The 15,402-nt window shown below is 42.1% G+C and overlaps 1 protein-coding gene across 4 annotated transcripts in view; it reads right to left on the reverse strand.

The window, feature by feature from the left end:
- Nucleotides 1-6,846: 6,846 nt before the first annotated feature.
- Nucleotides 6,847-15,402, reverse strand: part of ascc1 (activating signal cointegrator 1 complex subunit 1) — a 56,268-nt gene continuing 47,712 nt past the window's right edge. For all 4 annotated transcript variants that reach the window (XM_043679134.2, XM_087982668.1, XM_087982667.1 and 1 more), the window contains one exon: nt 6,847-7,788. In XM_043679134.2, coding sequence (XP_043535069.2) covers nt 7,672-7,788 — 117 coding nt within the window. In that variant the 3' untranslated portion in view covers nt 6,847-7,671. The remainder of the gene's footprint in view (nt 7,789-15,402) is intronic.

A 15,402-nucleotide genomic window follows, 5' to 3' on the forward strand; every position in this document is an offset into this window, starting at 1 on the left:
TTCCCAACCCTAACTTTCACAGATTCCACCCACAATTAGACTGTGTTATTGTCTTCATTAGGCATGAACGAGCTGTGGTTCAGGAAGTAGCACTCTTGCCTCTGAGTCACAGGTTAGTGAGTTCAGATTCCCTGATCAAAGGCTCGTGTTTATCATCTGGCCTAATGAGTGCAGTGCTCAGGATGTACTTCACTGTTGTGGTGCCATTTCTCAGGTAAGACAATAACCAAGAACCTCTTTACTCCATTGGATGGATGTGGTTGTCCTTTGATGTCCTAGCCAATATTTATCCATAAAAGAACCGTAGATAATCTGGTGATTATCTCATTGTTGTCACTGGGAGCTTGCTGGGTACAACGTTCTTGCAGCAGGTCTATTATTACAACTCATATTACACTTCAAGAAATGTGTCATTGATTGTAGGTCACTTTGGGTTGCACTGTCTGTGCAAGAATCTTTATAAATGCAAAGGATTCATGATATATATTAGTAATACTAATGGGGTTCTCCAAGAATGTCCAAATTTAGGCTTCGGGGTCAAATGTAGCTCCCTGCCAATCCAATTTTCAAAGCCTCAATTTGAACATTCAAATCACAACAGGTCCCTTAAATTTGCTCATTGGATGGGTCAGCATTTATTACCCATCTTTAATTGCCCTGGAAAAGGTAGTGATCAGCTACCACCTTAGACCATGGCAATCCTTGGAGTATAGGTACATGCACTGTTGTTAGGGAGGGAGTATCAGGATTTTGACTCTGAAGGAGCTGTGATATATTTCCAAGTCAGGACGGTGAGTGGCTCAGAGGGGAACCTGTCGGTAGCGCCGTTCTTTTGTATCTGCTGCTCTTGTCCTTCTAGGTGGAAGTGGTCAATGCAGGTGCTAAGGAGCCTTGGTGAATGTTGCAGTGCATCTGGACGAGTGTACACACTGCTCTTACTAAGCATCAGTGGTGGAGTGAATGTTGTCAGGTTATCAAATTGGCTGCTTTGCCTTGGATTATGTGAAACTTCTTCAGTGTTGCTGGTGGTGTATTTATCTGGCGAAGAGGAGAGTCTTCCATCACACTCCTGACCTGTGCATCTAGATGTGGAAAGGCTTTGAGAGACAAAAGTGAGTTAATCATCACGGAATTCCTAGCCTCTGACCTGCTCTTTTAACTACAGTTCTATTTCTGGTCAATACCAACTCCCATGATTAGTGAGTTTTGAGAAGATTTGTAGGTGGATGTAGGTTTGCTTGCTGAGCTGAAAGGTTCATTTCCAGATGTTTCGTCACCATACTCTTCAGTGAGACTCCAGCCAAAGTGCTGCTGATAATTCCTGCTTTCTATTTATATGTTTGGGTTTCTTTGGGTTGATGAAATTTCCAGTTCTTTTTCTCATGGGGTGATAGATGGAGTCTAACTCGATGTAAACTCGGAAATGACCTCACCAACCCAAAGAAACCCAAACATATAAAAAGAATGCAGGAATTATCAGCAGTGCTTTGCCTGGAGGCCCACTGAAGATGTTACCTAATATGGTGACAAAAAGTCTGGAAATGAACCTTCCAGCTCAGCGAGCAAACCTATATCCACTCCCAGGATGTTGATAATAGGGGGTTCAGTGATGGCACTGCTATTGAGTCTCAGGAGCTGATGTTTAGATCTTCTCTTATTGGAATTGGTCATGGTCTGTCACTGTGTGGCACTAATGTTACCTGCCACTTATCAGCCCAAGATTTGATCTTGTCCAGATTTCTCTGTAAAAGGAAATAGACTGCTTCAGACCTGGAGTCATGAATGGTGCTGAACATTGTACAATGAGTATCTTTACTTCTGACTTTATGATGCAGGGAAGTGAGGGTCATTGATGAAGCAGCTGAAGATGATCGAGACCCAGCTCTATATGAACCAGCATTTCAATGACCAGCTTAGCTGTAAGGTAACAGTAGTTACAAAACAGAAATTGCTGGAAAAACTCACAAGTCTAGCAGCATCTGTGGAGAGAAATCAGAGTTAATGTTTCAGGTCCAATGACCCTTCCTCAGATCTGAGAGTGGTAACAGTGGTTATGTTGCTTGACTAATAAGTGAGACACCTGGACTAATAATCCAGAGACCAGGAATTCAAATCCCACTATAGCATCTAGTATCAGTAAATTCAGCTAATGATTATATCTGGGATGGTGATTTGTTTAACCACTGGATTATCATAAAGACCCATCCCGTTCTCTAAAGTCCTTCAGGGAAGGAATTCAGTTGGCATTCCACTCTTGCATCTCTGTCTGGATCTAAGTTGGTTTGTGAGAGGTGTTGGCTCGGAAAGAGAACTCCCTTGCTTTTCTTCAAGTAGTGCCATGAGATCTTTAAATTGAACAGGGATGAGAAATCTGGAGCTTTCTCCTGCAGCAGACTGTCATACATTTCTCAATTTTACTCCAAAATTACAGCGTCTTTGGTTCTCATTGATCTTATCTCTGGAATTTCTTACAGTAACTCCTTCAAGATGCCGCTAACATTATCTATTTGGTTAAGCCCTAATATCTCATGGGGATTGGTGTCAAAGTTAGCCTGATAATATTGCTGCAAAGTGTTCTGGGTAGCTTTACTGCATTAAAAGCTCTAAATAAATGCAAGTTATTGTCAACATTGGGCAAACATGATTTCAAGACTGTGACCAATAAGATTTCTATTAGGTAAGGGTATGAAGACAGGGTTATGCAGTTCAGCCGTTATTCAATGATGTGAGTGGGGGAGAGCAGGCATTGTGAGGGAATGTCCTCTTAATGCGTGACCCTAAAGGATAGTCTGTACAGCAACACCACACTCCATTAGTGATGCACTGGAATTTTCTTTCAGATTCATTCATGGAATGTAGGCAGCACTGGCGAGGCCAACTTTTGTCACACATTACTGACTGCCCTGAAAAAGGTGGTGGAGAGTCACCTCCTTGACCCACTACAGTTTTTGGGATGTTGGGACACCCATGGTGCTGTGAGGAAGAAAGTTCTAGGAATTTGACCCAGCAACACTGAGGGAATGTTGATCTCAAGTATGGGCTGAAAAGGAGCTCTTTCTTAATCTGGTGACAGAGGTGCTGTCAGTTGAGGTAAACAGACACAATATTATCTCGACAGAAAGAAATCCACATTTCAGTATGTGTAGATGTATTTTCTGTGCAGCGCAAAGAATATTTCAGATATCTTCAGGCAGAACATCTTAACGTTTCTTCCTTCCTGCCAATTTTTCTCTGGCAATTTAAATATCTTAATAATTGATTCCAGTAAACATCAATCTGCAAACACTAATGGAGCTCCAGGAATTACATTGGCTCAAGAATTACTGTGGATCTGAAGACAGCTACAGGCAGAGTCAGACATATGTTAGACAGAGCTTATTGCACTGAAATGGTGGAAATTGCTCAGAATTAATTAATGTTGACACCAAAATGTAAGGAAGACAGTGATTTTTGCAGATGCTGCGGGAATACCCTAGGGCTTATGGACTTTGGAGACAGACTGTGACCTTCATTCACCGAATAAGCACGACAGACACACAGTAATATAAATTTAATATTATGATCCTTATCTCAGAGTATGGTAGAGTAGTCGTTATAATACTGGGCTAACAATTCAGACTGGGAGCTCAGAGGGCATTGTCGCAAGTTATAATTCAATATATGTGAAAACTGACTCCAGCTAATATTGAAAACTGCTAGGCTGTGATAAAACCCAAACTGCTTTATCAGACTCACTTCAGAGAGCAGAACTTGCACCCCAGTCCAACCTGACGTAAGCACGACTTCAGTCCCAAGTGACATGCTTGACTGAATGCTCCACGAGATGGACTAGCAAGGTAATCAATCGCCCTTTGGCCCATGAGCGTGGAACAAATAAATCAAACAGTAACATCCATCATCCGGCAAACAGACAACACTTACAATTTGATCAAGGTGCATTCAAAAGTTGGAAGTCCACAGCAATATGTTTCTAAAAAGAAAAATGGTCAGGATGCTGTTGTTACTGACCACTTACCATCCATTCTTAGTACTAGCCCTTCAGAAGTTGCTGAATTTTCCTGAATCGCTACAGGCTGTGTGGTAAAATTACTCTCGCAAAAGGTTGACCAACTATGCGAGTGCCTGTGTTTTGCAATTCTCTTTGGAGGATGGGATTTTGAGATTCATTGTCATCAGAATCTTAATCTCTCATTCCTCAGTGCTGGGATTAAAAAGATAAAAGTCACCATTATCCTACTGGACCACTGGATTGCTCTCTCACTGGAGAGTGACAACTGGTGGTGGTTTAACGCTAGAGTCAGCATGCCTCAGATGAGGGAAGAAGTTGAGAAGGAGAATCCTTCACAGCAACCTCAGCGTGTGCGGGAATTGTACTCTCACTCACCCCCATCACAAACCAGTAATTAGATTAGATTAGGTTAGATTCCCTACAGTGTGGAAACAGGCCTTTCGGCCCAACCAGTCCACACTGACCCTCCGAAGAGTAACCCACCCAGACCCATTTCCCCCTGACCAATATACCTAACACTATGGACAATTTAGTATGGCCAATTCACCTGACCTGCACATCTTTGGACTGTGGGAGGAAACTGGAGCACCCGGAGGAAACCCACGCAGACACAGGGAGAATATGCAAACTCCACAGTCACCCGAGGCTGGAATTGAACCCAAGTCCCTGGTGCTGTGAGGCAGGAGTGCTAACCACTGAGCCACTGTGCAGCCAACTAAGCTAACTTACTCCTTGCTGGGATTAGGAGTGAGTGAAGGTCCATAATGGCAGGAGCAGAGTCATTCAAAAAGGGGCGTCACTATTGCTTTCCAAAACATCAAGAAATTGCATCTCATCTTTCGTACTAGGCATTGTACAGTCAACCAACAATAACATTGGAGGTAAACCTTATTTCGACCTTAACCGTTGCTCCCACTCTTTCTCAGACAGTGGTTTACCAGCTCCACTGGAAGTGAGATGGGTGTGACTCAGACTGGGAAGCCCCTTCCATTCGTACAATTGCTGCAACAGCTAGACTTCTGGGTTCCACCCATCTTTCCACCACATACCCTTCTCTGAAGACAATTTTTAACATTTTCTCCACCCTCTACTATTCTCCTACAACTGTTCATACCTTCTCTCCTTCCTTCTGACATCCACTATTTAATTTGCCTTGTATTACTTTTCCTTTCTGTTATTTAAACCCCCCCCTTTAGCCTGTCCCTGCACTTGTTCAAATGCTCTTCCGGTTCTGATGAAAAGTCATTAGCCTGAAATGTCAACACTCTTTTACTCTCAACGGCTGCTGCCGAATACGCCAAGTGCTTTCCAGTGTTTTGTTTTTCATTTCCTGCCTCCGCGTTATTTTGCTTTCGATTCCACCACTTTTCCCCTGGCTGCTGACAGAGTGACAGTGATGACGATAATTATCTTCAATTCATATGAACTTATCGAACTGCTGAGGGAGGCAATGTGGCAGCTAGGAACAGCAGCAGCGGCAGAAAGCTCATTTGTTTTAGCTGCTGCAGCAGATGGTGGTTTGGCTGCAGATTGGATCTAATGATGCAATGAAAATGTAGAATTGCATCGAGAGTTGGTTCTGCAATGGTGCCTTGGGTCCCCGACACGGTGGAAATGATCCCTGTTGATATCACAAGGTGGGTTTGATGACAGCTCAAATGACAGATACACTTGTGATTCAGACTATGGCCACTAACCACCTCCAGCACTCCGAGAGAGGCAGAGGGGTTTAAGGAGAGTTTGCCAGAGGTTAGGTCCCAGGCAGCTGGAAAACAGAGCAACCAAAGGTGGTGTAGTTAAAGCATGTACAAATGGCCCCACAATGGATATACTGCACAGCGATCTCACTTTATTACAGGGCTGCAGGATGGAGAGAGAGAGAATGGTCAGAGAGAGAAATTTAAAAACAGTGATGAGAAAGCTACAAGTGAAGCATTGCCGGAATAGGAGCAAAGGCTACACTTCAAACATATGCAAGGAACAACAAACCACTTTGTGGCATCCATGACCATCTGCCCCTGTGGTGCTGCATCGCGCTCTCTATCTTTACAGGCACATTTGGAATAAATTCGCAATAAATTGGAAGAAAAAAACCAAGCTGATTTCAGTCCAGTCCCCCTTTGATGTTCACACATCTGACCACTAGGAAGGCAGTGAGAGGACCTAGCCCCAAAAGGGTGATGTTCAAACTGCAGCCAGTGTCCAAAAGGAAGAGTCTTTCTATTCAACATTATAAAGGTCAGGCACGGGCATTCTAACAGTATCAAATTTCATATTTGTTTTGTCCAGTTTAAATTTGTCAGCTTGCATTTTCAGGAAAGGGATTATTTTTTGGCACATCCATTTATTGGTGAATAAATCCTCAATCAACGCACTAGGATCAGCTAGTGCCTGCAGTGAGAATTTGGAATTTTTAATGCGATACTTAACATGTGACACACAAAACTGCAGTGTACATCTACGTGTCCACACAGTTGTTTATAATTCCAGATTTTATTGAGGGAATTAGGCAAAGGGAACCCTTTAAAGGCTTTAGTCACAGGGTGTGAATGTGTGAGAGTGAGAATATGTGAGAGAGTGAGAGAATGAGTGTGTGTGAGTGAGACAGTGTGTGCGAGACAGAGTAGTACGTGTGTATAGCTAGTTGCAGTGACCTGCATATGGTCAATAATATGCACCATTTAATTCTTTCCTTTTCCCTCCAGGGAACCTGCAGTGTACAGTTCGGTTCATATTTCCAAATGGTTACCTTGCACCTTGCCCTGGATTTTCACAATTATGCCTGCTGTAGGACAAGAAAAGACAAAATCCCAAAAGAGACTAAATTCTGCAGGGAATTAGGTTAGGCTTTGCTTGTCTGCAATGATTTATTTGCTACACGATATCCACATCTGCCAGGCTCCACTATTACCTTATCACAACACAATGCGACAAAGTACCTGCTACAACCATTCCACAGATAGACAGACAGACGCTTATAGCAATCAGGGGATCAGGTTGAACAGGAACACCACTCTGGTCTCTGCATTTTGGTTCTGAGAGCAGTGTGGACGGACAATGACCTTAAAAACAGCTTCCCTGGGCTGCTGGCCCCAAAGGGACATCCACAAAATACATGTGGCCAATCTCAATTCAGTCCAAATTGAAAATGAAAAGGCAATCTGACTCAGGGAGCGTAGAATGACTAAGGCAGGGTAGGGAAAATAAAATGTCAAATTGATGCAGCACGAAGGTATTCTCTTGAGGTGCAGTACTCAAAATGGGCCTTTACTTTTGACCACATTACACTTGAACTGCAAGTTGATTTGAGCAAACTGGAAAATGGGCCATTTTTAACATGGACACATCACCCCGAACCAATAAGCATTCAGCAGAAACTTTTACAGTAAAATATTTGCAGGATAAGTCTGGGATGACTTTTTAAAAAATGCAAGGGGCTTATGATGTGAAAACAGGTCTTCATCTCCAGGCACAAATATATCATCACCACGGTTCCAGTAACACGTTCTTGCGAGGTCACACCTTAACTCCAGAAAAAGTAACCCTGATGAGAACGAGATGGGCCAGTGAGTTTGTCTCGCTGTCTGTTCAAGTTGTGTAGCAAGATTCATCTGGCGGGGGGACATTATGCTGGAGACCTGTCATCCAACACTTCCAATTCCTTAGGAGAAGTCAATGGCACCAGAAGAAGCATAGAATCCCGAACTATCAGTGGAGAACCTCTGGGAGGCATGCACAGCATTCAACTCCACTTCACCAAAATGGTAATTTTCAAACTTCTGCAACAGAAAATAAATAATTACTATCTGGTACTACAAAAGGGAGTCATTTGCCTCTGTAAAAATAATCTGTTTGGTGTAATACAGTGTGGAAAAAGAAAAACTGTTCCACTCCAAACAAGAATCATGTACAACTACTAAAGTTACATGATCAACATTCAACGGGTTAGCTCAACATTCAAATGTAATACCGAGGGAGTGCTGCAATACCAGAGATGCCGTTCTTTCAGATGAGGCATTAAACTAAGGCCCTGTCTGCAATCTTAGTTAGACATAAAACTTTCCATTGAAAAGAACAATAGGAGAGTTATTCAGAGTTTGCCTTGCCACTTTTTATTTCTCAATTAACATCACTAAAAACAGATTGACTGGTCATTAGGGATGGCTAATAAATTCTGGCTTAACCAGTGGTATTCTATGAACTAATAAAAAAAATTAAATAAAACTCTGATATTTTGGAAAGACTTTGCATGCAAATTGGCTGCTGTATTACAATAGCAACTGATTTGAGGAGAATTGGCTGCAAACTATTTTGGGTTATTGATGTAGTGAAAGATGCTATGTATTCTTATTTTCTATAAATCCTTACAATGCTGAACAAATAGGAAGTCATCGAGGTTAGATACTGGGAATATAACTTTCACCCACAGACTTTCAAACAGACCTCCACAGGATAATCCTTGGAGGTTCATTTCCTGCTCTGATTTCTATGTCTGATGCCTGACAAACAGCAGTGTCCGCAGAATTTTGTATTTTGCTTGTATCTGTTGAATTGTTCCTCTTGTGCTTTGCTAATAACATCGATTTTCACAAAGACAGCAGTTTTCTCTTGGGCTGCTGCTTCTTTTGGAAGAGAGGTCAGAGGGTCTCCAAGAATACATCAATATACTCAGAAGATCCTTTACCATACAATAAAAGCCATGACTTTAACAATTACACTGTGCAACACCCAAAATCCTCATTCAGTTATACTTGAACTTGAATTCAAAAGTTTGATCCTTCTCCTACTAAACTGAAACCGCTTTACATGACAGACTGCCTGAATGGCTTGTCATTATGCATTGCTCATGCAATTTTAAGTTGGTGCATTAGTCTTCACTCTAAAGAAATTGGAACTTAACACAACACATGGAACAAGAAATCCTGTGTGCACGGTGCGGTTCTGGTTTCCTTAAATAAAAGTGGGTTGGGCAAGTTGGACCCTTTTCCATTAGAGTTTGGAAAAATAAGAGGTAATTTTGTTGAAACCAACAATATTCTGTGGTGAATTGACAAGGTGGATGTTGACAGGATGTCTCCCCTGGGAGAGGCTAGTTCTAGTTGAAAGATCGGGGGCTTCCATTTAAGATAGAGATGGAGTGAAATTTCATCTTTCAGAGGTTGAGGATCTTTGGAACTGCTTTCCATAGAGTGGTGGAGATGGAGTTCTTGAATATTTTAAGATAAAAATAGAGAGTTTTAACTAACAAGGAAGGCAGTGGGTGGTAATGTGAAGTTGAGGTCCCAATTAGATTGGACTAGTCTTCCTGAATAGCAGAGCGTTAGCTAGGTGCTAGTCGGTGATGCAGCATGATGCCAATATGGTTTCATCTCTCACACTGGCTGAGGTTACCATAAAGGATTCTCCTTCTCATCCTCTCCCCCTGCCTGAAGTGCAGTAACACTCACCATCAGTTGTCTTTCTCCAGAATCACAGAATCCCTACAGCGCGGAAGCAGGCCCATCGGCCCATTAAGTCCACACCAACCCTCCAAACCACATCCCATCTCGACCAACATATCCCTGCAACTCCCATGGCTAACCCATTTGGCCTGCTGTTCCCTGGACGCTATAGACAATTTCAGCATAGCCAATGAACCTAACCCGCACATCTTTGGGCTGTGGGAGGAAACCAGAGCACCCACAGGAAACCCATGGGGAGAATACGCAAACTCCACACAGATAGCTGCCCAAGTTGCAATCGAACCTGGGTCTCTGGTGCCGTGAGGCAACAGTGCTAACCATTGAACCACTGTGCTAAATGAGACAGCAGCGCTTTGTGCTGGTAGGATTATGGAGACTTTACCATTACTGAGTGCAAGAACAGGCTACAGGGGCAAGTGGTTTACTTCTGCTTCTAATACATGTGTTCATATGTGCAATGAGCTTGGTTTAAAAAAAATCACTCAATTATATTTTAACAAATTATTTTAGTTTTTCTCCATCAACTTAAAAAATTAAAGTTACTCCATTGGAAATAACATGTGAAACAAATTTCTTTTAGATGCAACTTCCTTCTTATTTTGGGCACAATGTTTTGGTAAAACCATTTTAGGGCCCTGAGATTAACAAATTGGGACTAAATCAGATTAGCTGGTTCATTTTCAGCAGAATACAAATTCTTTCAGGCAGAGTCTCTCACATTACACCAACCTGCCTAAAATGTTATATCAAGCATTTCAATAGTTAAAAATCATGGCTTGGTAGCGGTATCATAGAAAATTTGAACATCTTACAATGTGGGGGAGTTGTGACAGCCTATAGTACAAAAGCTGCTAATTATACTGAAAGCAGTTAGACAAGATTTGCAATGAGTTCTCAGAAATCAAAAGAGGTTGACATTAGAGGTTTATAAAATCATGAGGGGCACAGACAGGGTGAATAGCCAAGGTTATTTTCCCTGGGGTGGGGGGGGGGGGGCAAAACTAGAGGGCATAGGTTTAAGGTGAGGGGGGAAAGATTTAAAAGGGGCCAAAGGGGCAACCTTTTCATATAGAGGATGGTGTGTTTGGAATGAGCTGACAGAGGAAGTGGTGGAGGCTAGTACAATTGCAACATGTAAAAGGCATCTGGATGAGTACACGAATAGGAAGGGTTTAGACAGATATGGGCCAAATGGGACTAGATTTTTTATAGGATGTCTGGTTGGCATGGATGAGTTGGACTGAAGGCTCTGTTTCCATGCTGTACATCTCTAAGACTCTACTGGGCAGCTGCTTCTAACTAAACTGGCCATCCATCAACCACGAAACTTATTTTTTTTAAATCCCGAGATCATTCAACATTTATTACTCATCTTTACTTTCAGGTTGGTCATCCAAGTTCAGTCAAGGTTGGACTTTTGTAATTTTTGAACATTAACAAAATAATACTATTCTGTCACCAGGTCAAGGCAGGGAGAAATTGGGGACTGCAGATGCTGGAGATCAAAATCGAGAATGTGGTGCTGGAAAAGCACAGCAGGTCAGGCAGCATCCAAGGAGCAGGCGAATCGATGTTTTGGGCAAAGACCTTTCATCAGGATTCTCCTGCTCCCGATGCTGCCTGACCTGCTGTGCTTTTCCAGCACCACACTATCGACCAGATCAAGACACCTCATTAAATTAATTACATTACTGAGTACAGAATCTATTGTCCTGGCTAACGTGACAAGTCTTTCTAATCCAAATGATTGATGGTATCTCCAGAAAAGAGAAAATGCAATCAAGACTAATTTGCTCATGGTGCTGAGGAACTCAAACTCCAAAGCACACAAGTTAAAATTAGAGTTTAGGGTTTTGTTCTTGAGTCATGGTTGACTTGAAACATTAACTTAGTTTTTCTCTCACCACAGGCATAGACAGATGTGCTGAGTCTTTCCAACATTTGCACTTTTTAAGACAGGACTGCTAATGGGCAGTTGGAACTCGTTCACCTCAAGGGCTTCAGTATTAATTATTAAAGGAAGGATATGGAATCTCATGAGATAAAATGAATGAGATTTTGGAGAATTAGGGACATAGCGGCCAAAGGGAAGAACTCACTGGATTAAATGAGCTTCTGCTGTTCTGAAATCTCGCTCTATATTTACACTGCCCATTTCTGATGACACTTGTCTGTACAAGGAATACAAACGGCTCAATTTAATTCAGTACTTTCCTTCCCCACTGGTTTAATGAGATTGACAGAGGATATATTTTTAAAATAGAAAATGCAGGTTAATAAGATTCACCCACGGCAGCAGCTGAAAGAAATGAACTCCTCGACTCAGCTGCTATTTCAACACAGAATTGTTTAAACTCAATGGCACTTCCAGCCAAAGGCTGAGACGCCTGAGAAAATTCAAAGCTGATCATTCCAGGTCTGTTGTCGTCAATGTTGGGCCACCCATAGGGGACAGCAAATTACACACCAGAGGGAGCCTCATCACCAGGCCTTCCTCACAGAGCTCAAATAGGTACACTTGCTTTTTTTTTACTGCCTGCAATTGCTTTGATGGAATACACACTTTCCTCATTGAATGCAAAAGAATTGCTCTCCTGCTGTTCTAATGCCATGGTAGTGAATGCATGTCATACAAAAAAAAATGTTTATCGATTTATAGAATCTGGTGCCTTATGGGCATTTGTCACATTTCAAAGTGCCATGCTTGCAAACTGGCTGCCTCAAATCTCAATCATACAGCCATAACCAAACAAGTATGGAGCGAAATAAAACAGACAAGTAGCATCTTAAATCACATCAGTAAGATGCAAATTGCTCCCCATATATGCTTACAGGAAATTCAACTTGATGGCTTTATAGATCAGATTATCATATTATGATACACTGTACATTATATGGTATATAATTTTGGTCCCTTCTAGCACAGTATCACAAGGATGAGAGGGAGCAGTTTTTAAAAATAGAAAAGCTTTCATAGGACACAGGGACTGTGTGCAGGACCTGTATTTGTTACCAATCCCTCACCGCTGTTGATAAGATGGTGGTAAGCTGACGTTTTGAACAGCTGCGGTCCATCTGGTGTAGGTAACCCACTGTGCTGTTGGGGAAAGGGATCCAGCATGGTGAACCAGGGACAGTGAAGGAACAGCAATGTATTTGCAAGTTAAGATGAAGTGTGACTTTGAGGAGATTTTGCAGATAGTGGTGTTTCCATTCATCCCCGTCTAGGTGGTACAGTCTGTGGTTTGGAAGGTGATGTTGAAGGCACCTTGGTGAGTTCTTGTAGTGTGTCTTGTAAATTGACACACATTGCAGTCACAGTGTTGAAAGGTGAAGGAAATGGATACAATGTCAGTTAAGTAGGCTGCTTTGTTTTAGATGGTGTCAATCTTCCGGCTTGTTGAAAACAGGTTATCAGGAGGTGACTTACTGCAGAGTCTCAGAACACCAGAGGTGCAAAATTTAAACAACATTGTACTCACTGAATCATCACTATAGAGAGAGAAAAATATTACTAACTCAACAAAGTAAGAAAGCTAAATTCAACAATGCTCAATACAGCGGTGGGGTGAGAAAGATTCAGAATGACTGAATGCAAGAAACAACTTTTGTGGCTGCACATTGATTCTATAACTTGGAATACTTTTCTGGTGACAAGTCAAAAGCTGAGTGTAGGGTACAGATAGGGAAAGTATATTTAGCACAGGAGCTGTGTAAAGCCATTGCTGTTCCACTGGATTCAGTGAGCAAACCAAATCAGGTTATCTGTTAGCAACAAGCTCCAAAAATGTCACGCTGCATTCTGATGCATGGTAAATCTCTCACAGATGGTGAACTTATCAAGAGTGTTACGCAGAGTAGTGCTGACACGTTGTTCGGTGACTCCCCGACAAGGACAAAATTGTGCAGTGCAGTGGGGAGCAGAAATGCCTTTTGGTCAAAATACTGTGAAGGACAAGGTCCAGTGCAAATCTAAAAATACCAGTGAACAATTCATGATTAGTTCGCAAACGGTTGCTGTTTGCTCACTGTGCTTTGATGGAACTAACGACGTGACTAACCAAGACAGAGACTGGAAGTGAATGTCAATTTGCAGCTGGTACAAAAACACTTGCAGAATAAATAAAGCAGTTCAGCCCACTGGAAAAAAAATACTAGGATCACAAATTGTTTCTGGGATATATTTATCAGTGAAAGGATCAGCTTCCTGATTTTGACAAGTGAGGAAGTTAGGTATTCTGTTGACCCTCTCCAGTGCTTACAATTGTCAGACAATGGTGAAGAATCTGAAGACAGTAATTAACAATCACAAATCATGGTGTGATTCTTGCTCTGAATTACTGTCAAGCACAAAAATTTGCTGATTCTCATATCGCCTCAGTTGGGTTGATCGGGGCAAATGGTTTGTGGTATCAACTTGCTTGGCACAATGGATTTGGAGAGTAAGAGATGAAAATCATCACAGTTGACTTTCCACAGATTAGCAAATGTCACAAGATACTGCAGTGAACTGAAAAAAAATGCGAGACTGGGAAAGCAACTAAGAATGAAGACAGATTTTGCAGAAAAATATGGACATAAAATCTGTGAAAACATGATTAGAAATCAGGTTGTGCAAACAAAAGTGCACACAGATGAAAAATAATTAACATTATAGATAGTAATAAAATGAAGAGAAATTTTATTCAATTTAGTGATAAACAGGTCATCATTAAATAACCTTGAACACTGAAAACATCTGAAGCCTTACATTCACAGATAACTCACTCTCAAAACCACTTCTACGTGAAAAATGCCTCATTTACTTAAGTATTAAGGCAAAAGTGTAACAGCTTTCCTGCAAATCCAATAGATATACGCAAGGGGTAGATAACATGGATATCCCCCAGGAGAGTTTGTCATATTTCAGTGCTCATTACCTGATCTTGCAGCTGCTCTCCGCATTATTCCTTAGAGTAATTTCTACATCTCTTACACTCACCAAGACTCTCAAATAGAATTGCACAGCCGAGTGCACAGAATAGTCGATTACACATCGGTGTTAAGGTCAGGCTTTTAAAGGTAAATTTTAACTCCACTGCTCTCTCAAAACGAAATCTCCCGAAGATGCTAGCCCCCTCATCAAGCAGAGGTCACTACACTGGCTCAGGTACATTTGCAGATGGATGATGTACATACACACAATGATTTTTTATATGATGAGGTAGTTAGAGACAAATGATCAGGTGGACACTCAAAGCTCTGCTTGCCAGCATGACATGAAAGTCCTACACAACCATTTTCACAGATATGAATTATTAGCCAATAATGGGCAGCACGGTGGCTCAGTGGTTGGCACTGCTGCCTCAGTGCCAGGGACACAGGTCCAATTGCAGCTTTGGGTGACTGTCTGTGTGGAGTTTACACATTCTCCCCATGTCTGCGTGGGTTTCCTGCAGGTGCTCAGATTTCCTCCACACAATCCAGAGATGTGCAAGTTAGGTGGACTGGCCACACCAAACTGCCCATAGTGTAGGCTATGGGTGGGATAGCCATGGGAAACGTAGGTTTCCGGAGATTGGGTTGGGACTGCGTGGGATGCTCTCTGAGGGTTGGTGTGGACTTGATGAGCCGAATAGCTTGCTTCCACTCTGTAGGGATTCTGTGATTACGAAAGGGAAATGGGCAGTGTGTCTGGGTCAGTATGCATCATCATCATCATCGTGATGATTACAGCTGTTTGTCAACAGGAACCAATGCCAAAAACAACACATGTGGTAACCACTTCACAGGCAGCATCTGCGACCAATCTGCCTCGCTTCTTCAGCCATCAGTAAAAATGCACCATTTGAAGCTGCCCCACCCATGGGCTTTAGTTTGCTGTATGCCCATCATGAAGCTCATCATTTCCGAAGGGCAAGGGAACAGCCAGCAATCGTTGGACACATCAGT

The sequence above is a fragment of the Chiloscyllium plagiosum genome, unplaced genomic scaffold (assembly GCF_037043375.1).
Source record: "Chiloscyllium plagiosum isolate Xiang-an unplaced genomic scaffold, Cpla_swu_hap1 HiC_scaffold_43, whole genome shotgun sequence".
In the NCBI taxonomy this organism is placed as follows: domain Eukaryota; kingdom Metazoa; phylum Chordata; class Chondrichthyes; order Orectolobiformes; family Hemiscylliidae; genus Chiloscyllium; species Chiloscyllium plagiosum.